The sequence below is a fragment of the Cuculus canorus genome, chromosome 4, assembly GCF_017976375.1.
Source record: "Cuculus canorus isolate bCucCan1 chromosome 4, bCucCan1.pri, whole genome shotgun sequence".
NCBI lineage: Eukaryota > Metazoa > Chordata > Aves > Cuculiformes > Cuculidae > Cuculus > Cuculus canorus.
Genome location: NC_071404.1, coordinates 24,143,009 through 24,165,414, shown reverse-complemented (window position 1 = coordinate 24,165,414; position 22,406 = coordinate 24,143,009). Strand labels below are relative to the sequence as shown.

The window sequence follows — 22,406 nt, the reverse complement described above, 5'->3', positions numbered from 1 at the left end:
TAAAGAATCATTTCAGTAATGATAAAGGACAGATGTTAAGAAGGAAGTAAAAAGTTTAGGGCAATGTTCTGGCTTTTTTGTTAATATTGTACATCTTTGTTTCTGTTTCCTTTTTTTTCTAGCCTTCGTCTGACTCTCACACACTTGTATTTGTACATATATGTGGTGTGTGGTATACATAGATGCACACACGCATACATGCACATAAGATGTGGGCTTTTTTAATAGGAATAAAAATGGAATATATATTGCCAAGATAAAAAAAAGATACTTCTTTAATATTTACATGCCCAAGAAAACATATCAAGGCTTTTTAAGTTATCAGTCAGCTAAAAAATGTGAGTATGATTTCATGAAACAAAACAAGGAGTGCATGCTGGAGTATGACAAATAACTTACTTCAACTTAGTTTCCAACTCAGTAAAAAATAAATCAGAAATCAGTAATTGTAATGTATTATAAATTAACTCAATTTGTATTACAGATATCACCTTTGATGGAAGCAGAAGAATTAACTAATGATATTCTAGGAATCAAAAATATTATTCCCAACAAAAATGATATCTGGGCTGCTTTTGAAGTACTTGAAAATGGAGAACTAGGTTAGTGATGCTTAAATTTACGTGAATTCATCAAATTTCATTATTTTTATTTTTTAGTGCTGAATCAAAACTTTGTTAAAGAGTTACTAAGAAGTTCATAGAAATAAAACAAAAAATACCCTTCATGCCATTATTTTACATTTGTTTACTGGGGCATCTGCATGATTTCTTTCTACACTTTGCCAGAAATAATGTGATGAACTGCTTTAAAATGCTTATAAATTGGGGGTTGAAAAAATGTTCCTTATGTTACTCTGCTTCACAGTTCATTAGTCATCAGCTATAGAAAAGTAGGTCTTACCAATAAGTCTCAAAGAAGAAACATATTTTCTTTAGAATGTCAGCAGTTGATTTTATGAAGAATAATGTTTTTCAGAAAATGTAATGAGAAAATATATGGAATACTTAGGGGAAGGGATCTTTTCATTATTTAGTCAATTATTTTATCTGTGTAGATGAAAATGAGGCATAAAGTGTGTGTACAATCCTGTTGTTTATGGCAAGTGGCATTATGGTATATATAACAGAATCTTGAAACATTTGTTTTAAATATGATTCTGCTGCCAACAAGAGTAAATGTCACATAGTCACAATAGTAATGAACTATAAAGGTGTTTTAACATTGGGAATGTTTTATGCATGCTGCCACTAGTAGTTTGTTATTAGAGATGCTTAAAATAACATAAAATAATAGAGGTTTTTTTAATTAAAACACTGTAATTTGAGTCCAATTTGATTTTTGAAAGGCACATGGAGGGCACAAATACGCTTCTAGTGGAAAGCAGCATCTATTTGCACTTCATAGTGAGTTGCTCCTCCTATTATTTTTGTGTTACAGAAGTGGAATATGGGCTAGTTTATTTCTGTAGTGAAGACACCTATTTTCAAGTTAAGGAAAAAAGAAAAAGTATAAAAGAAGGGAGGAAGCTAAGGTTACCAAGTGTTCCAAGATTGTTTGAATAGTACTTGATTTTCAGATGTGCTTACAATAATCTCTTCAGATTTGCTTACGTTCCTGATATACTCTGTCTTGATCCTGGCAATATCAATAATGACAGCAGAAGTGCATTCTCTCTTTTGATTTAAAGGTCCTGGTCTCTCTTTGTGCCTTACGGTCTTGTGGTAATACTATGTAGAGTTGTAACATAGAGTTCATTTCCAGATTCAGAGATGCAGGTACCCACTTGACAATGAATGACAACTATTATGTTTAGAAGAGTCCTAATAACTCCTACAAGTACTCTAGAAATCCTGTTTCTATTGACTGAGTAATGGAAAAATTTGAAGAGGGAATTCTATTTTCTTAAACTTGATATATAACTTTTACAGGCAAATGAAAACTACACTAGATATGGCCAAGAGAACATAAAACTAATTACAAAAGATAGACCCTATAGCAGCTTCTTGAGGTATTTGAATGCAACATTTAATGTTTTAGTGTGGGTGAACAATGTTGTTTGAGGTAATGACTGTGGAAGATAGGCAAAATTAAGCTTAGAGTTAGACACTACAGGCACTATATAGGACTATAAATATTGTCAAGGTGTTAGAGTTTAGCCCATTGAAACAAGAGTTTACCATACAAAGTTGCATGCCTGTGTTTTAAAACCAAACCAAACAAGCAAAAAGCAAATTAGAGTCCTAATTCAGCATCTGTCTCCAAGCAATAGAGACTGTGTTGATGAAATGACTGCTTCCCTTTGTGGAAGAATCTGTGCATCAGAACAGGAGAAATGAGTTAATAATGTTAAAAAATAAAAGTAGTGCATATAGTAAGAGGCACTTACTCAGGAAGACCCCCGTGGTGCTGTGGCCGAATCTAGCAGATTTTCAAAAGGCTGAAATACAGTGGAAATAACAGAAAAATAGTGCTGTGCAGTCTTTAGTCTAAAAGTGACACTGAAGAACTAAGAAATTATTTAAGTCTTTGCTGCTGCAAGTTGATCTTACAAGCATCATTTAACAAACACCATTGAACATTACACAATCCTAAGGCATTTACAAATAAGTTGAGATTCTGACATGTCATGACAGAAATGAAGTTTGCATATTTCTTTCAAAATTTGCATTAATGATCACAATGTCTTCTTGACAGAAATTAATTTTCTGGTTGTGTCCCTGCCATGCCTGGTACCTGTCCAGTGTGTAGTTTGTTGCACACAATCCTGAAGTTTTATGAGAGTTATTTTACTTTTTAGGATATGCTACCCAGAACCCTGAGAAGGCAAGAACATAAGACTCATATATTTTCTAAAAAGTAATTTACTCCTGAGAGTTAATGTTGTTTAAGGTGAAAATGACTGGTTTGGCATATTTACCAATAGACAATGACCTAAATAAAAGGGTAAATGGACATATGTGTTGACTGCTTGCTGTTCAAAATGCTAGAATTACAATATTGAAAATAACTAAATCATTTACATATTGAAAAGTTGGAATAATTGATAATTTTATCTAGCCTAATGGAGAACTTTCAATACCATATGCTTTTACGAAATAGGGTGTCTATTTTTTTTTTTTAGTAATTTGTGCTTGATGGATAGTTTTTAAATGAGGCTATGTTGCCAGTAAAATAGCTAATGCATTTCAGCATGAGGATTTATCTACCATGTAATCCATGATGACAGGTGGTCTTAAAAGTAACTATAAATAAAACAGTAGGTGTTTACGCTGGGAGTGCTGATGTTTTAGGAAAATGTGGTGATTTGCCAGAGTTTCCTGCCTTTGATTTGTAAAATTGTTCCTTTAAAATGGGTTTTTCTCTCTTGTGCAACGGAAACAAGTTGTTTTAACTTTATCACATCAGTCCACAATTTCCCAAAAGTTGAAAAAAAATTTTAAAAGTTTGACCATTTAAAGCAAAATGACCAGAAGAAAGTAGGGATCTAGCTGCTGTCTAGAGAATGATTTTTTTTGTTGTTGTTGTTTTTTTTGTTGTTGTTGTTAGTCTGCTTAGTTGTCATGACGAAGTAATAAAATCTTTATGTAAGTGGTATAACAGACCTATAGATAAGGTAGCTTTTTTTGCACTCCAAAACAGTGGTAGCTTTTTCTGTCACTTAACTGTGTTACTTGTGGCTGCCACTTTCTGAAGCTCTGATGATCAGATATTCAGGAAAATACGTTCTGCTAGAGTGTAGTGCTGGACAGTCCCAAAGCAGCTGTTGACATTTAATATTCTTCTGCCCTAGCAAAAATGAAAAATGAGATTATGGAGGCATACTTTTCCCTTCATCGCTCAAGAGACATAGGGCCAGTCTGCCTGACCTAACATGAAAGTGTCACACTGGTTTGTCTTTCCAGCAGCTGTACCCAGCTCTTCTCAAGGCCTGACCCACATAAGCTGGTATGCAAATCAGAGTTCAGAACTTTAGGAAAAATCTCTCTTTGGAGATAAAATGACACTCGGATCCACTCCTCTGAGCTGTAGCCCACAAAGCTGTCATTAAGGTTTTAGTGCTTTCGTGAGTTATAGTAGGTCCTTACTGCTAAGCATGCGAAAACTTTCAGGAGTGTGTTGAGGGGATGGGGAAGGATTAATAGGGAGAGGAACTGTACAGTTTCTCTCCATCCACATCAGTGTTGCCTTGTAGGATATTTCAGGCTGTGTTATAGTACGTCACACTCATTTCTGCTGGATCTGGTAATGCAGATTTAGGGACTATTTGCAAGATCATCTCTACTTTGATTTGGTATATGGACTGCTATTTGTATGGACCACTGACTGAACTTCCATATCACTGTAGTTTTTCAGTCCTGTGAAAAGATCTCGGAGGTTGTTTTAGGATGGATGATACCTATAAACAAATGTATGTTGGAGCAACTGAAGTGTTGGAAGTGCACACATGCAGTCTAGTCATGCCTTCATCTACTGGTATTTTAATCTCACAATGTTCTTTGCCTGAGGTTGGAATATAAAGTGCAAGCCTAGAAATTACCTGACCACAGTAACAGGGAGAAGACCTAGTAAGACCATACACTTGTCCCTTCTAGTAAAAGGAATGTAATGAACCAAGAGTCTGTCTTGATCTGCTTTGATAATTAACAGACAATATAATTGATAGCAGTTTGGGTTGGGTTTTTTTCATTGTAGCTGCTCCAAATTCTTTGAGTTTTGATTGCAGAGTATTGGTAGCTATGATAATTCATTTTTGTATTGAGTCTGTACCTATGAAGCCCAGTGTAGCTGCAGGTTTCCGTTCTGTTTGGTTGTATTTAGGTGTGCCCTGTGATAGTTCCTAACTTTTGCCTTTAGTTTGAAAGCAGTGTTTTAGTGTCCTTTCATGTTTAGTTATGAATATTTTCTTATGTAAGGGTCACTGAATATTCTACTACATTTAGAAATACCTAATTGTCTTATTTGGAAAGTGGTGTTTTTGTTCCGTAGCTCAATGTGAATGAGACAGTTTGGTGTAAAGGCATGTGTATCTTCTAAGGCCTCCAATCTTGTTGAGTTTTTTGCTTCAGTGTTTTGTTGTTGTTTTATTTATCCCTCCCTCTGGCGTTTTTCAGAACGTCCTCTGCATTATACAGAGAATGTACTTGAACAAGTTCTCCACTGGAGTTCATTACCAGAGCCTGGCACCGCATATTTGATAATAAAGAGATTTGTAACAGCAGACATGTTAAAACTCTACAGTGGTATGTATCTTCTTTAAAACTTAGTTGTTTCATGTGAGGATGGCAGTATTTATGGCTGTTCTATTGGGTTAAAGTGTTCTAGAACATCTGAATCACCACTGTTTTATAAAGTTACTCATTGACTGAGGGTTGTGCTGACTTCCTGTTAAAACACAGAAATTATGGCTGTTCTTGTTTCTGCAAACTATAAGGTCCCCTATTTGAGCATAAAAGTATGCAGAAACTGCATTCAGTTCACAGTTTGTGAACTTCTACAAAGCTTGAGACTGCGCTTTTATCCACAGTGCAGTTCTGCACAGTCCATCCAAATATACTATTCTTTCTCTCTTAGAATATATACATCTACATCTTGTATATATGATTACATTATATATAAAACATAATTTATCTGTAGTTATATACTACTAATAGTGTCTGTTATGTAATCTGATGCCTCCAGACTACAAAGGTATGTTGAAAGACATAAGCAGCTGAATGACTTGGAGAGTATATGGCATTTAAAAAGAATAAGGAATTTAGATCTGACACTTGAAAGGAAATGTAGCTCAAATGTATAGTGGAAAAGTAGGATTCACAAGCTACTCCACTCCTATTTTGTTTTTTTTAATGCAATATCTGGATTTAAGTCTGTGGTGTAATAATATGTAGTATTTGCTTTAAGGGAAGCAGGAGCTTAGAAGTTGAACATGTCCAAAAAGTACTATCCTGTTTTCAAGCAGCTGAAATCCTGTATGCTGTTACTGTAAAACACGCAATGGTAACACACAATGCCTGATTTAATGCCCATCTGATTTTATCTAATGACTTAAATATGTAATCTTTTCTTTCCCTCTCTTCTCCATACACAGAGGCATTAACCTCTCCATCTATGCTGTTGTGCTTATTATTCTGCAAGTAATAGCATTGTCTCATCATCCTTCATTCCTGCAAAAGCATATTCCACAAATGTGAACCAGCCTTAACAAGTATGCTATTCATGACTTCTGTGTTTGAGTTTCACTGTCTTTTAAATGTGTCGTAGCAGATAGTGAGTAGAGAGAAATGGCCTACTTCATTAAAAAGCCCATCTATGAATTCACATCACCTTTCTTAGTATGTGTTGAGGTATAATCAGAAAAGGGAGTGGGTTATAAGGGCTGTGTACCACTGGTCTGAGAAACCATAAGGGTAAGGCTAATATCAATGTACAAAATGTAGTACTGCATAAAGGGGAAATCTGCCATTTACCCTCCTTTTGCTTCTAATTTCTACTTACATTTGTTCTCCCAACCCATCACAGTAATTGTTTGCATCAGTTCTATTCAGCTTGGCCTAGTCTAGATACTCTGGCTTTTGACTGAAAGTTCACGTTTATGTATGTGTGTGTGTGTAGGTTGTTAAAATAATTAAAACCATATTTAATAAGATATATTGGGTTTCTTAGTGGTTTGAAGGGAAAAATCTGTGCCATATTGCTAACTTACAGAGTTGATCTCTGCAGACTCTATATGGTAGAGTAATCTCTTTACAATCTTGCAAAACCTGTTACTGAGAGTGGAATTGCCATTTTAAGGAGCTTTAACATGGTGAACTTAAATTTGTAAAATGTTAGTTTTTCTAGCTGGATCTTGTTGTAATAAAGCAATGCTTAAAATAAACATAGTTCTGTAGTAATTTCATCTTGTTGGCATTTTTTAGTCTACTTTTAGCTTGTAAATTTAGATCATGAATGGTTTGTGTTGGAAGGGACCTTAAAGATCATCTAGTTCCAACTCTCCTGACAGACACCTTCAACTACATCAGGTTGCTCAAAGCGTCATCCAGCCTGGCCTTGAACGCCTGCAGGGATGGGGCATCCACAACTTCTCTGGGTAACCTGTTCCAGTGCCTCACCACCTTCATAGGAAAAAATTTCTTCCTAATATCTAATCTAAATCTACCCTATTTCAGCTTAAAAACATTGTTCCTCATCATATCACTACATTCTCTAATAAAGAGCTTCTCCCAAACTTTTATCTAGGCCCCCTTTAAGTACTGGAAGGCGGCTATTTGGTCTCCCTGAAGCCTTTATTCTCTAGGCTAAACAAGCTCAGTTCTCTCAGCCTGTCCTCATATGGGAGGTGCTCTGGCCCCCTGATCTCTTCGTGGCCTTCATTTGGTTTTGCTCTAGCAGATCCATGTCCTTCCTGCATAATTTACTCTGCAGCATTAGAAATACCGGGGAGCACGTTCATTAGATTCAGCAAAACTGAATATATTAAGTGTTGGCAAAGAAGCAGAGAAAGTCTTCACTATTCATCCACATTTTGTGTTTGCAAGCATCTGTGTATTTATTGCCTCTGTTTCTAGTCTTGCATCTGTACACATTGATAAAACAAGCAAGCAGCTATTTCAGGACAAAAATATACGTTACTTTTTTTGATTAATTTTATGCTTCCATCACTAAGTGGTGTCAGTGAGAAAAGATGCAGGATAAGATGACTGGGGAAGGGATGCTCCCAGTTGTTGTTATGCTGGGACTCTCCATCACAAAGTGCACAAGAAATAATTACTGGCTTGAAGGAGGAATGGGAGACCTTAATCATTTCAGTCTTATATGCTCTTTACGTGGATAATACCTCCTCACTGAGTAGTGAACGTGGCTCTGGCACTTGAATGAGGCCAGATGTCCAACTACTACTATTCAAAGTGTGTTTTTTTTAACAGTGGATTCAGCCTATGCAAATGGACAACTTGGTAGGTGAATGTCGTCTTCCTTTGCAGTAAAATTAATAGGACTGTGGTCATACTGTGTTTATAATTGAATTTCATTATTTCCCCCTTGATTCTCTGATTTATATTAGAATCCTACGGACTAAAGTATGATATTCGTGACCTTTCTTTCTGTTAATATTATCTCTTGAGTTTTGTCACCAATACTTTTCTTTTTCTTCCAGAGACTTTAATGATATTTGAAATAATGTTTGCTCAATAATGAGACTAGAGAACAACCCTGTTAGCCTCATTTAATCTTGATCATTTATCATTGTCTTCCCTATCAGTGCAACTTTTCCCATGTTTCTTATACATTCTCCTTTTTCATAATTATACTAATTTTCATTTTAAACTAATTTCCCATGTTGTGCAATATCAAACGTGTTAAGATGTAGGTGTATGTTTTCTCTTGTCTAGAAATCAATTTTCCTTTTCCAGGAAAAAAATATTGGTTTATTTATATCGATATGTTTCAGTAAATTTGTGATGAGTTTTCCACTTTCCTCGAGATCTTTAGTTATTCTCTCTTGACAATTTGTTTCATAACTTCTCATGCTTGTTGCAGGAGCACTCTTTCAAGTGCTGCTCAGAAGGGCAAATTGTGCATTATATTTTGGTATAAGAGATACCCAGCACCACTTATTTCTGTTTCAAGACACCTTTTCTTCTCCTTACCTGAAAATTTCCCACATTGAAGTTATATTTCTTAGAAAAATATGAGAGAATAGATTCACTATAGAGTGGGTGTATATAGGCCCTTCAAATTTTACTGGTAAAGAGTTGTATAATTCGAGTGGGAAGTATTGTTTTCTGAGAATAGGGGCTATTATTCAGAGATATTTGTTGAGATTCAGACTTCTAACCCATAAGTGGATCAGTCCTGAAAGGATTGAATGTATCTACTAGTTGCAAAGTTCCAGAAAGTTTTGCGTGTTTTGTAAAGTTTGTGTCTGAAAAATCATTCTGATTAGGACACATCCCAGTTTTTTTAGATTTACTTTGTGAAGGATTGTCTTCTAAAGAATACAGAATATCATCAGTTCAGGGGATTATTATTTTTCCTCCTTCAGTTCTCTAAGATCTTCGTAATTATTAAATGTTTGATATGTTTATTATGGTAGGAATGCTGAGAGGTTTAGAATGAGTTCTCGTCGTGTTGAGAGCTATGTGCAGAAATTTCAAATCTTCCAGTCTGGAAGATTGTATGGATAAGGACTCAAACTCTATTCTGAACACGAAATAAATATTCTCATTGGAAAAGAGGGAATAACTTAGTGCTTTTTTAAACTGTGCATGTATATTTGGACTTAGGCAATCCAAGTAACTTGTGATTCTAATTGTGGAAATGTATTGAATCTGGCCTTAGATTCTAACTTAAACTGTAATGAAAATCCTGGGAAACTTTTTTTTGTTTTCATTTTGATTTTTGTTTCCAGCAAGCAGGCTGATTAGAATGTAGTTGGTTTCATTTGGTGGAATCAAAGAAGTTTATTATCTTTTTAATTTCCATTACATTTTAAAATATTTTTCGTAATTTCAGTTTGTACTGAGATATAAAGCAAAAAGGAATTAGATTCACAACTTTTTAATTATCTTCTTTTTGCAAATAATTAGGGTTAGTAGGAGAAATACTTTAAAAGACTCAGAATTAAACAGCTTTTTTTCAGCCAGTAATGAAAGATGACATTGATATATAACTTCAAGTTACTCCTAAAGTCTCTCTACGATGTAGAAATGATAACAGAATCTGACTCAGAATTTCGAAATATAACCCAGCTGGGTTTTTTGAATACACTTTAAAGTGTCTTTGCGTAATTGGATGTTTGAGACTGGATATCACTTGTACTCTTTGTGTATGTGTAAATGTGCATTAACACATTTTTCACTATTAAAAGGTTGGGGCTTTTCCTACATGTGGAATAACTGTTCTGGTTCTTAAGAAGAAAAGTTGTAAATACTGAAATACAGATAGATGCAAACTGGGCAATATATTTGTATTAGACCCTACATTTTATGTTCATTAGAGAGGTTTCATGCAAATTCTTAAATCTCTCGTCACTTCTCATACTTGCTTTGGGCATGTCATGCAGTGCTTGAGGATATTGACTGCTCGTTTATAAGCAATGAAGATGGAAAACCCCGTAATTTTGATTAGTACATATTACAGCAAGTGTCACTTCCAAAGCATGACTATTTGTGTAAGTAGCTGTGTAGTACTGCTCCTCAAAAAAAATATCATGCAGACAATGAAAGTTGGTCTATTCAGTATCCTGGTCTTTCCTAGGCAAATGACAATGTATTTTATGTTACTTTTTAGTGTTGATTTATTTAAAACATTGTATTTTTAAAATATTCTTTTTTTTCCCCTGTAAGATTATATTATGTTCTGCCTCTTAATAACAGAGTTTTAATATCAGATGCTGAAATCCTAGGTGGAATTTAAATAAAAAAAGCCACTTGCGTAGCTGAGCAAAGATGCTCTTCTCCAAGCACCACATAGTCCTTTTACACCACAGTTTCATTTACTATCTTGAAATTATTATATTATAAAAACTAGTGGTATTGTTCTGGGTCTCCTAAAAATGTTTATTCAGTATTTCCTAAATAAGTGAATGACTTACAGGAAATATCTGTATTTAGCAAAAGAAAATAGGTGATGAAAGTCAATATATAGCTTAAGTAGTAGACTTGTAGTGTTTTGGTATAAAGGAATTATTAGCCCTGTTCGTATGGCTACTTCTTCAAGGCGTAATGATGTTGACTGGAATGGAGGATAAGATTTTATTTCCTGCCTAACTGCTTTCTCTTTATGCTGGCTCTCTGCTTCCAGCACTATTTATCTCAAGGAAAAAAAGAATAGTGCAGAATTCTGCTAAATTCTGTGATCTTTCATTAAGACTTCATCAGATGCAAGTAGATATTTTTTTCTTTTGCTGTTCCTTACTTTGTTAAAGTGCTGTTTTGGTTTGCATCTGTATGCATGGATCATGTCAACATAGTTAATTAGCGTAGTTAGAAAAATGTAGACAGACTCATGATAAAATGAAATCTTTATGGAAAATTTTGGCCCCATTGAAGCACAGAGATCCATGTTATACTTTTGGACTTCTATGTACATTCTATTCTGAAAATATTGTTTTAATTAACATGTGTTGGTAGGTTCTTTCCATGTTATCTTAGAATAGAGTGAAATAGCGTAGACTTTTTTTTTCCCCTCAGTAATTATAGTGTCAATATTTAATAATAGCTTTCTTATTAATATATAATATGTATAGTATATAATGTGTATTTAAATTTAATAGATAATTATGTATTTCTATATTTATATTTAATTAGCTGCTTTTTTATATCAAATATAAGAACAAAACAGTGGAATTGTGGTTTTCGTCTTTTGATAAACAGGAATACTAGGGCCACTTAACAAAATCAGCTTCTGGTGTTGTAAAGTCTTCTAACAAAACACTTTTTTATTTTCTTGATAGACAAAAATGACAAAGGTAGTGTGAAAGCAGCCACTCTGAGGTGCAAAGAAGAACCATCAAAATTACTGTCCGGAAACAAATTTCAAGAGCGTTATTTTGTGTTACGGGAAGGAAACTTGCTTCTTTATAAGGATATGAAGGTACAACAGATAAGTTCTTCACTTTACTTGAGCTCTCACTTAAACTTTATTTTTTTGTACAGAAAAGAAAGACTAATAGATCAACATTTCTGATACTAAATGGCAACTCCTAGAGTCTGGGGTTTTAAGTGCAAGACTTTTATCTTACTACTGCACAGATGCTTCAGTAAAAGGAGTTTGTGTCAGTTGCTCATTTAGCTGTTGTAATTATGCATTAGTACAAGGTTTAAAAAATAAAAGTAAGCCAGTATTTAGGAATACCTACAACTTTTGCCTGTGGCTGAGATTTCTTTAAAACCTGCTGCAGGGAGCAGTAGTAGAAGTAATATGGAAATTAAGAGAGCTGCATGCTGGTTTTTCTTGATATCTTACACAAAGCCTTTAAGAATTACAAACAACAGGATTCTTATACCTTCAAGTGTCATCTCAGAAGGCGTTATAGGAAGCAGTTCTCAGTACAGTACCAAAATCTTCCTCAGCCTCCAAACAACAGTATTCCGATGTATTCTCAGCCCTCCAAACCCTGATATTGATAATGAGATATGCCTCAGAATTCTACAGAAGCAAATTTAGGCGTACTTTATAGCGTGGTGGTTTCCGTTTTAAATATTTAAAAGGAGTTTTCTCTAAAGAGTGTCTTGGGGGATGTACTAAACTTGTATTAAGTATAAAACTATTAGTGCACATCATGAACTATGTTTTCATTTTACTTTTGAAAACTTCTGGTTTAAAAAATTCTCTTAAAGTTTAAAGTTCTTTTACTTTTACTGACTACTGGTTTTGCCCATCCAGCTGAACTTCATAAAGTACTTTTTTTAAAGGCGGATCCAGTGCTTAAGTAAGCTAAGGCAAAAGAAGTGTTGTGTCTTCCTGTGATACTGTGGATATAATCTTAATTAGAATGACCCCACAATGTCAAAAATAGTGACACATAATTTAATATTAAAACTCGAATTGGCATAAACGTGAGAATAAGTTAATATACCTGTAAAACCTTAATTAGCATCAGGCGAAGAGTTTATAATAGGATTATTGTATTACTTTACAATCTGGTTTTTAAAGCCATTCTGATTTATAAAACATGAGATTCCCAACTTAGGTGGAGTTTTGAAGAGTGTTGCTTTTAAATGGCTTTATATTTGTTTTTTTTTTAAATGGAAATACCATTCTGACAAAATAGTGTCTATCAGTTTGTTTTATTTTCTTTTGAGAGATGTTAATCCACTACCAATAGTCTTGCTTTAATTTTAGTCATATTTAGAAATGAAGAGGAAGAAAGCTTGACATAGCAGACAGAAAAATGTATTTAATAGGACTGCATGTACTAATTAATTTATATATTCTCATTAACAGCAAATTAAGTTTGTGTATGCAGATGGAGATACATTCTGTTAAGTGTTTCTCTTGTTCAAGATCATTTATCAACAAATTTAAAAGTTTCTATGATACTACATGTTAAATTATAATCTTGTGCTAATTGACTGAAGAAGCATACCACTTGAATGTACTGTTGTTGAGAAATAAGCTCACTTACAAATGGCTTCCTCAAGGTACATTTTTTGAGAAGTATACTGTTGTTTAACTAAATAGTATGTTTCGTAGGGGTGCCTTTTCATCCTGGCAGTACTGTTTAGTTGAGTGAGAAGTTATGCAAGAAGACCAACCATAAAACTGTTATTTTGTGGGGATTTTGTGGGTTTTTGTTTTGTTTTCTTAAACGTTTATGCCATCTCAAATTCTTTCCCTTTTACCCCTGTACTGGAGCGTTACATTGAATACTGTGGAGGTAGGAAATGAGAATCAAGACAGTAAACACTATGAGGTAGCTTCATGTACTGGTGTTATTAGATTTGTTAAGTTGGTTTCTGTCTTTTCTTCTAAATGGAAAGCTCAAACACTTGACCTGAAAGTGCTAAAGAGAGGTGTTATTGTGTTACTCTGAACGTGAGGAAAAACTTCTTTACTGGGAGGGTGACAGAGTCAGTCTCCCTCTCACACTCCCTGATGGTCCTCAACCTGCTCACCTCCTCCCTGAATTCCGTCACCAAGCAAAGGAGTTCTTCTACACGAGCACACCTCCCACAGGTGAATTCCCCACTGGTGTCTGATACCAGTGCAAGAGAGGGGCACACCCTGCAGCCTGACATCTGGGTGGCAGCATCGCCCACTGGGGCTCTGTCTGCGAGCCTGCATCTGTCACAGCTGTTGCAGAGCTTAGAGAGGCCTTAGTTTTCTGCCAAATGAAAACCATGGTTCCCTGGTACTTCTGGCCAAGGTCCAGCACCCTGCCCCCATGACTTGCCGGCTTGTCCTGCCTGCGTGAACTGCCTTGCAAACTGCCTCGTCCCGCCCTTGTGACACTCCATGCCCTGTTTGCCATGCTCCTGTCACTGGTGCTCTCTAGGGACTGTTTAAATCTCTTGCAGATGCATCCGGTAACGCCTTCTCCATGTCAGCTGCCCATGTGAGAGCTGCCACTTCCAGGACTCAGGAATCACCTGCCCCTGACTCCCTCCTGGCTTCTATCGCTCCAGGGACTGCCTGTCTGCCTCAATCTAGTGCTCAGCTGTAGAACTTATCACCCCTGCTGCCAATTCTTGCCGACTGAGTGCTGCTGCTGGCTTTGCCACGTTTAAATCTCCCACAGATGCTTCCGGGAACACCCCTGGCACATCAGCCACCCTCATGAGAACTGTTACTTCCGGGCTTCCTTCACTCTGCGAACCACCTGTCTGGCTTGATCTAGTACTCGACTGTAGAACTTGCTGTCCCTGCTGCTGATTTTCACCAACGGAGTGCTGCTGCCGGCTTTGCCATGTTTAAATCTCATGAGCTACCTGTTTACTTTAGCTTGTCACCTGATAAATCAACTTGTTTTCCTGACTGTTGGGAGGAACTGTTCTTATTCTTGGCAAATCCTGTCCATAAAAACCTATCGGATTTCATGAGCTGCTTTACCCTTCAGAGGTGCTTCCTCCCATGGACACTCACCTGTCAGTTCCTTGACTAAGCTAGATGTTGCGTTTCTAATCTCCGTGGTCTGTCTTCTGCCAGCTTGTCATCTTTTTTACCCTCAGGATCTTGAGCTCTATTATTTCATGTTAACTATGACCAATACTGATTATCACATTTCAGACCCGTTCTTCCTTGTCTGTCAATAGCAGATCCCGCTGTGCATCACCTCTTGTTGACCCATCCGATTCTGGTGTCAAAAAGTTATCCCTGACACCCTCCAGATAATCAGCTGGATTTCTTGTATCCCACTGTTTTGCCCTTCCAGAAGGTACCAGGGAGAGCAAAGCTCTGTCTTCCCTATCTCCTGCCCCAGAAAATCAGCATCTGTTACCCAGAGACTGCCTTGAGTTGTTTAAAGTCTTCATCTGCTCTTTTTCATCCTGATGGGGTGGTTTGAAGCAAATACCATTATATCGTTCATCCCATAACTATTATATTGTTCATCCCACAGCAGCACTCCTTCAACAGAGGGCAGAACCCTCATCTTCCCTGACTGTCTCTCTTGAAGAGCTTGTGTCCTTATATTACAGCACTCCAGATTTGTGAATTTTCCCACTACCACTACTTCATTTTTACAACTGTGTTACAGTTTTGTGACTTCATGTGAACCTCAAGTCATTAATTAATCTGTTTGTAGTAATGGTGATTGTCACACTTTGTTAATGAGAAATAAAGACAAAAAAAATGTAATGATCTTTCAGAAGAGAGGGGTACAACCCATGAATGAAGCCTAACTGTGAAGGCGGTTGTGTGGCATTTTCTCTTTTGCACATTTCTGATACAATAACTACAATTTTATTTTATTTGCAGGCTAGTAAACCTGAAAAAGTGTTACCTGTGAATTCCCTGAAGCTTTATCGTGGAGTGAAAAAGAAAATGAAGCCGCCAACAAAGTAAGAATAAAAAAGGAAAAAAAGTTAACTACTGTGTAGTAAGGTACTTGTAGTGTCGTCAAGAAAGGGGAACATTGTGGAATGAGGAAAAGTCAAGAAGTCAATTGAAGTATGCTGAATTAAATTACTTTCTATAACATTATTTGTTCTATCTCTGGAGTTTTTTGTTCCATGTTAACTCTTCTGTCCTAGGAAATTACTTTATTGATTGACTTTTCTTAATCTTAAGTATATCATCTCTTGTGGATATGTTTGCTGCTATCTCATTTAGATTTTCAGTATGTGTCCTGCATTTCATTGGTGGACACGCCTTCTTTAAACCAAGGAAAAGGACAGAAGAGAAAACCGACTAGTCACGGCCTTTAGTGATGGTGCCTGTGGTTCAGTAGAGGATTTTCCTTTTTCAAGATCCATGTTATTTTGTTGTCCCTTCTTCTAGCTGAAGACTACAGTGCCCTTTACAAACATCAGTGACTATGTCTCTGGAAAAGAGCAGTAAGAAATGACACCTGTTTTTCTCAGATGTTTCCAGTACTTGTTCAGTCAAAGCTTTGAGACACTGAGACAATGTATATAGGATCCTATCCCGAGGGCATTTTAAGTTGGCTGAACCCTTTAAACAGATCTGCTTGAGCTTTTCCTTTACAGGTGACACATCAAAATGCCCCCAAAAGGCCTGAAAATTTCAAAGCTTAGTTCTGGTAGGGAAACAGTTGGTGGTTTGTTTTTTTTTTTTTTTTTAGTTAAGTGCAGAAGGAGAGGGATATCAATGCAAAATAAAGATCACATAAACAAGTCTTTGCAAGTAGCTTCTTTCCTTGAGTTTTATTTTCAGTCTTCTTTCAGAATGAGACTTTGCAAAGTGTCTTCTGGATCTCTGGATCTCCAGGACTGTTGATGTTTCTTTCATCTCAGAGGCTTATTGTGAACCTACTCCTTTTTTTTCCCCAGCAATTTTTAATTTTACTTAGACTCATGTGGTCCACTTCGTTTATAATGCAAGTATACCTCTTCCCTCTGTGGCTCTCACACTGTAGGGTTCCCAGTAGAGTAGAGAACTCTCTAGTTGGTACTGTTGTAGCAGTTTTACTTCCAGGAGCTTTCAGACACTACAGCCACAACCAAAATGAGGCAAGTAGTTAGCCGTTATGTGCAGGGCTTGGCTATAACCTTTTGTCCAGAATACAATGTTCATTACCTGTGAATCAATTGTGAGAAAATGAGCAAAATTCAGCATCAAACCCACAATTTCATTCTAGATTTGCAGTGCACATTTGAACTTTGTACTTCTCTCCCTTATGTGCTTAAAAACACTATATAAAGGCAATGTATCTCTGCAGTCTGAGGAATATGTCCCTGTCTTGAGTTTCTGGAAATAATTTTTGAAAATTTTATTTGTTTCAGCTGGGGACTTGCAGTATTTTCTGAAAAGCACCAGTGGTAGGTAAACATGAAACACATGATTCGTTTAACTTCAGTATTTAATATTTGTTGAAATGTTCAGTTTCAAAATAAGAATGTTTGAAAGCTAGTAGACATTATTTTACTTGAACGTTGACTCTTTGCTTTGTTTTTGTTAGTTAACTAGAGTGTATTAATTAATATATTTTGGTAATCTTTTGGGTTTAGGTGTCTGTCTTCCTTCTGTGGCCATAAAGCAAACGATTTTCATAAATTTACAATGACAGATTTTAAACCTATATTTGTGCTTTAAATGGAGCTTGTCTTCAAAACAGGGTAGTGATAATTTGAAGTATTTATATTTCCCTGTCTTTTTATGGGGGTGTTATAGACAGCATTTATAAATGAATGCAAGCACTGTTTCAAGTTCTTTAGAAGCCTATTCTTTAATATGTTTAACTGCAACAGGAATTTTTGTTGTTTTTCATGTTAATTATATATTGCATCTTAGGTATATATGTTGTGATGGACAAGATGCACAGATGGAGTGGATGATCAGCATTTTTACTGCACAGGTACTAATCTGATCAGAGAAATGTAATTTCTACTGCTGTTTATAAAAATCCCATTATACGATTATATGTATGTGTTTTGGATATGCTGTAGATAAAATTGCAGTGCCATTAAAGTTTCTGTAATACTCAATGTAATTAAACTTCAGAAAGAGGATTGTTGTTTATGATGTCATTTTCATATGGAAGCTGATGGCTTTGGGAGTAAGGGAGAAGAACACTACAGTCTAACATATTTTTTTTCCTTCTTGTTGTAGAGAAGTGAGTTAAAGACAGCAACTCATTTTCTTTGCATCTGGTCATTGACCTAAAGATTGTTTCTGTGTGCCACAATGCCCAAGTGCTATTTCTCTACTCACTAGTTTGGATGCTACAAAGGAGTTAGGACAGTGTCCTGTTTAAAACATAGTGGTATGAACTAGCCCTGTTGAAGAGCTGTGCCAAAACAGCTGTATTTCTCTGTGTTGTGGTTTTAGTTAAAGTAGGATCGGTTTCTGGCTTTAACTTGGTCACTCTAAGTAACATAACTTTCTGAAACCAAACTGTGCATTTTTCAGTGTTCTCCCTAAAAGCGATAACACAGGACATTGGTATGCAGAAAGGCCAATGCTTACCCTTTTTCCTATAGTAACCAAGGCCATCCTTGAGCTGGCAAAAAAGGGACGCACTTCTAAGGAGGGGTGGCAGGGCAGGTAATCCTAGATCAACCAACAGAGTATTCCATTCCTTATACATCATACTCGGTTTGAAATGGGAGACCACAAGAGTCTCAGCCCTCTTCTGTGGTGGCCGACGTCCAGTGAGAACCTCATCTCTCTGGTTGCTGCTGATCCCAGATGTGCATGTTACTGAACTCAGCTCCTGTGTCCAGCTCCCTCCTAGCCTCAGACCTATTCCCTTGTGTCTGCTCTACAGTAGTTGTAGTGACATACAGTCATCAAGGGGTGGAGGCAATATCTCAGATATTTGTATATATTTTATTGCATTATTATTATTGTTATTATTGTTGTTATTATTATTGTTATTGTAGTTTTTGTTTCCAACCTGCAAGTCTCTTCCTCTCAGTTTTCTTTCCCAGCAGGTGGGGGGAAGGGCACTGAAAGACCAATTGCCTGGTTTTTAGCTGCTCAGATTAGTCAGGCTGGGGCTAAATTGAGACCTCTGGTAACAATTAATACCTCTGGTATCCAGTTTAGCTTAGTTAACACAATTAATTGTGTCAGATAGGCATTATACTAAATTAAGTAATCTTCTGCTTGCTTATAGACGGTGAGTAAGGAGGGTGTACATTTGAGTGCCATATAACGTATCCTTGCAAATCAAGTTTGATCTTTACATAGGAGGAAGTGGGAGTAAGAGAGATGAGAAGAATTCAGAATTCAACAGGAGACTGGAACATCGTTTAAAGCTTTAAAGGGATTTTTGTATTTGTGTCAGATTTTTTTGTATTTCCCATGACATTCAAGGAACTTTAGGGAACATCACTGTGAATAAACATCACTAGATTTATGGTTACCTGTGAGCTTTATATATGCATAAAGTGGACTAGACACAAGACTACAATACTTCTTAGAGGCCTTCTAAAATATAATGTGACCTTCATAGATAGTGGTGCTAGAAGTATAGTGCATGCCTTGTAAGTATGACTTCCAAATTTTTGTCTTATTCGGCTCCCTTAAGTGAAGTAACTATTGTAGTTTCTATGGAAACAACCACAAGTACTGGCATATATCTCATAGGCATAACATGATCGGTGTCACAGCAAATAGGCTTAGAGGTTATTGATATAGGCTACTTAGGAATAAGTCATACAAGCTTGGCAACTACTGAAGTCCTTTTGTTGTAAAATCATAAGAAGGGCAATCTATTAGGATTCTGATCAGGTAGTGTGGTATGTAGAACATTCCTCTGACAATTTAGATAGAAAACTGAGAGACAATGCTCAATGTTCAGGTTTTTTTAAATAACAAAATTAAATTATTTCATGTGTGTTTAAAAAAAATTATTAATTGATATTGTGGGGTTTTTTAAACTTCATTCTAGTGAATGAACAGTACAATGAATTAGCAGTACTAATGAGCTATATTGGTGGGAGGGTGGTTTTATTTCAGGGGTTTTTTTGTGGAGTATTTTTTTAATCAGCATTCTGGAAATCAGTAAAGTTGTCAGTCTTTAAATTACATCAGAAATTAAGGGCTAATGATGCACATTTGCTGTATTGCTACTACAGTCTGCTACTTTAAATATAATTTACATTGAGAATCTACTTGAGAATGCAATGCCTCATGCTGCTAAAACTTAATATAAGATCTCCAAATGTTTTGTATCTTGCAGCAGCAGACCATTATCATGTTATCCCATTTCTAAACCAGAAAACTGTAAATGTCAAATGTGGTTATTTCTAGTTAGAATTTTCAAATTTCAGCCAGATAGCTTGTCTTTTATCTTACCTGTTATCATGCTGTTTGAACACCCTTATGTTAGAGAGACTGCAGGTAGGACATTTTATTTGTCAGTGGAATAGCTTATATTACAAATTGAAAAATGCTGTAGAGTAGGTTTTGAAGTGTTGAGACATTGACATTTAATGATCTTGTGCAACTAGGAGGGAGATACATCAATGTTACTGTGCTTTTCAGTACTAGAGCAGAATTTTGGTACTATTGTTACCTTTTTTCTTCTTCTGTTTTCTGATAATATTTATTTCTGAACTATAAATAGTACAAAGAATATGAATAGCAAAGTGTAGATACCACTGTAATCTAGCAACAAGTGTATGTTTGATACAGAAAGTCAAGGTATCCCAGAGGTTATTAATCTTGTACTTTAAGCTGGTAAGTACTAAGAGAGTTTGAAGGCGGACTGTTGTTTCTTTCAGTTCTATGCAAAATCAGCCCGAAAAGTATGGATGAAATTTGATTCTTGAATTCTATAAATGTTTTGTATAAAATCACGTAACAGCATACATAGTATACGCTTGGAAGTAAGTAATTGGTACAAAGATTATCAGAATAATACCCTTCTAGTTCCATTGCCTTTTTTGATCAACTACAGAGAAGTCCATTATATTACCATGAGGTGCAGTTGAGCAGATAGGTCAAAACTATGAATACATGCATTTATTATGTGTATAATACATTGCTAGTATTCCCAATATACTTTCCTAGAGTTCTGTTTTAAGAAATGCTACAGACACAAAAGGAAGATCAAGCTGCTTAACTAACAGGAATATTTTCCATAAGCTTGTTCAGAATTAAGGGAGCAGCTTCCTTCAGAAGTTTCTGTCACTTTCTGAATTGCATATTTTTCTTTTATCTTGATTGACAATAAACTGATTTTGGTTGGCAAGACCTGTGTTTTCAGGTAGTACCTTCTCAGTGTTTCATTGTAAGAAAATGTTTTTAGTATTCACTAGGGAGAACTCTTACAGCAGACTTTTACATCACCCTGTTCAGCCCTAAGTGAAAGAATTTTTTGCTCCATAAGCATGTGAATCTATAGAATATTTTTTGCAATTGGGGCTTCTGATTTATAGGTGACTGTTCTAAGTCAATTATTGATGATTCAGATGGCTTTTTGATAGTAAAGTTGTTTTTACTTGCAGACTGTCTGCAAGTATGATCACAGCTCCATAAATGGATTTTTTTTATGTACAGTTGTCTTCCTGGATTTGTAAGGTTGAATACCATTAAAAAAAATAAAGGACATTGAACATCCTGACACCTGTGAAAAGAAAATTATTACAGATTTGGACAGTGTCATAGAATTGTTTAGGTTGGAAGGGACTTCTGGGGATCATCTAGTCAAATCCCTCTCTTCAAAGCAGGGTCAGCTCGAGCAGGTTGCTCAGGGCTGTATCCAGTCAGGTTTTAATAGCTGGGGAGTCTCCCGAACTTCTCTGGGCAATTCGCTCCAGTGTTTAATTACGCTCAAAATAAAAAATGGGTTGTTATGTTTTTTCTTATGTTCGATTGGAATTTCTTGTTTCCTATTTATTATAACCAATATTTACACAAAGCATTCTGAGCTTTCATTGGAGTTCCTTTGCAGTTCTGACTTGCCAGTTTTCTTTGGAGTTGCATTGATTTACCTTCATGAGCTTGTCTCCAAGCTTTAGAAACAATTCTTTTGTAGGCCTTGTACATCTGCTTTGATTCATAAAATTTCATGTTGAAGCTTTTTCAGGAAAATACTGTTACACTACCTTTTCCTCAGAGCTATATTTCTGGTTACATTAACATCACCAGAGGACTCTGTGTGAGCTTCGAATACATCTGCTTAAACTTATACATGTGAAATTCTGCATGACTTCTTCATTATAGATCTCTCACAGAAAGAGATTTCAACATTTTATTTGAAATGTTCATTTAATTTTTTTTTTTCTTCCCTTCTCTTCCAAGTCATGTTTTTCCCTGAGAACAAAGCTGCGCTCTTTGGAGTTCTCCCAAAACCTGACCTGTTTCTGTACAGCTAAAGCAAAGATTATTATTGAATCAGATCTGTTTGTTTGTAGAGTGTGGTTTTGGACGATTCAAAATGTTGAACCCTTTCCTTTTGCATAACACATGTTTTTATTTTAGGTTAAGCAATTATTGTCTCCTAATTTATTAAAATGAATTTTGACACACTGTTTGCAAATTGGTTTAATTCTGTTTTATTTCAGAAACTTTTGTTGGGACTTCTGAGACCATGCTTACATGGAATTTTGAAACTGTGAATCAAGTCAGTGTGTGTGTCTTGATGGTATTTTGTATAGTTAGAAGATAATAGGATATTGAGGGAAGATGATTGATACATGAAAATTTTATAAAGACATTTTGGTTCTGTTTGCTCAGTGTTGTGCAGCATTGACAAATATTAACATAGTTTTAAGCACCAAAGTATTTTCCTCCTTCTCCCACAAGAGGAGGGCATGATGTTGTGCAGT

The 22,406-nt window shown here is 35.9% G+C and overlaps 1 protein-coding gene across 3 annotated transcripts in view; it reads left to right on the top strand.

Annotated features, from left to right (window-relative positions):
• ARAP2 (ArfGAP with RhoGAP domain, ankyrin repeat and PH domain 2) overlaps positions 1-22,406 on the top strand; it is a 137,122-nt gene that overhangs the window by 98,540 nt on the left and 16,176 nt on the right. The window contains exons 26-31 of one of the 3 annotated variants that reach the window (XR_008449626.1): positions 485-602; positions 5,115-5,243; positions 11,459-11,598; positions 15,424-15,506; positions 16,911-16,950; positions 17,419-17,482. Coding sequence is in view for 1 of the 3 variants with exons in the window: in XM_009566588.2 (XP_009564883.2) it covers positions 485-602; positions 5,115-5,243; positions 11,459-11,598; positions 15,424-15,506; positions 16,911-16,946; positions 17,419-17,482 (570 nt within the window). In the remaining 2 variants the exon portion in view is untranslated. Of the gene's footprint in view, positions 1-484; positions 603-5,114; positions 5,244-6,091; positions 6,209-11,458; positions 11,599-15,423; positions 15,507-16,910; positions 16,951-17,418; positions 17,483-22,406 lie in introns of those variants that run through there. The other 2 variants (XM_009566588.2, XR_008449627.1) reach the window with 2 other exon arrangements.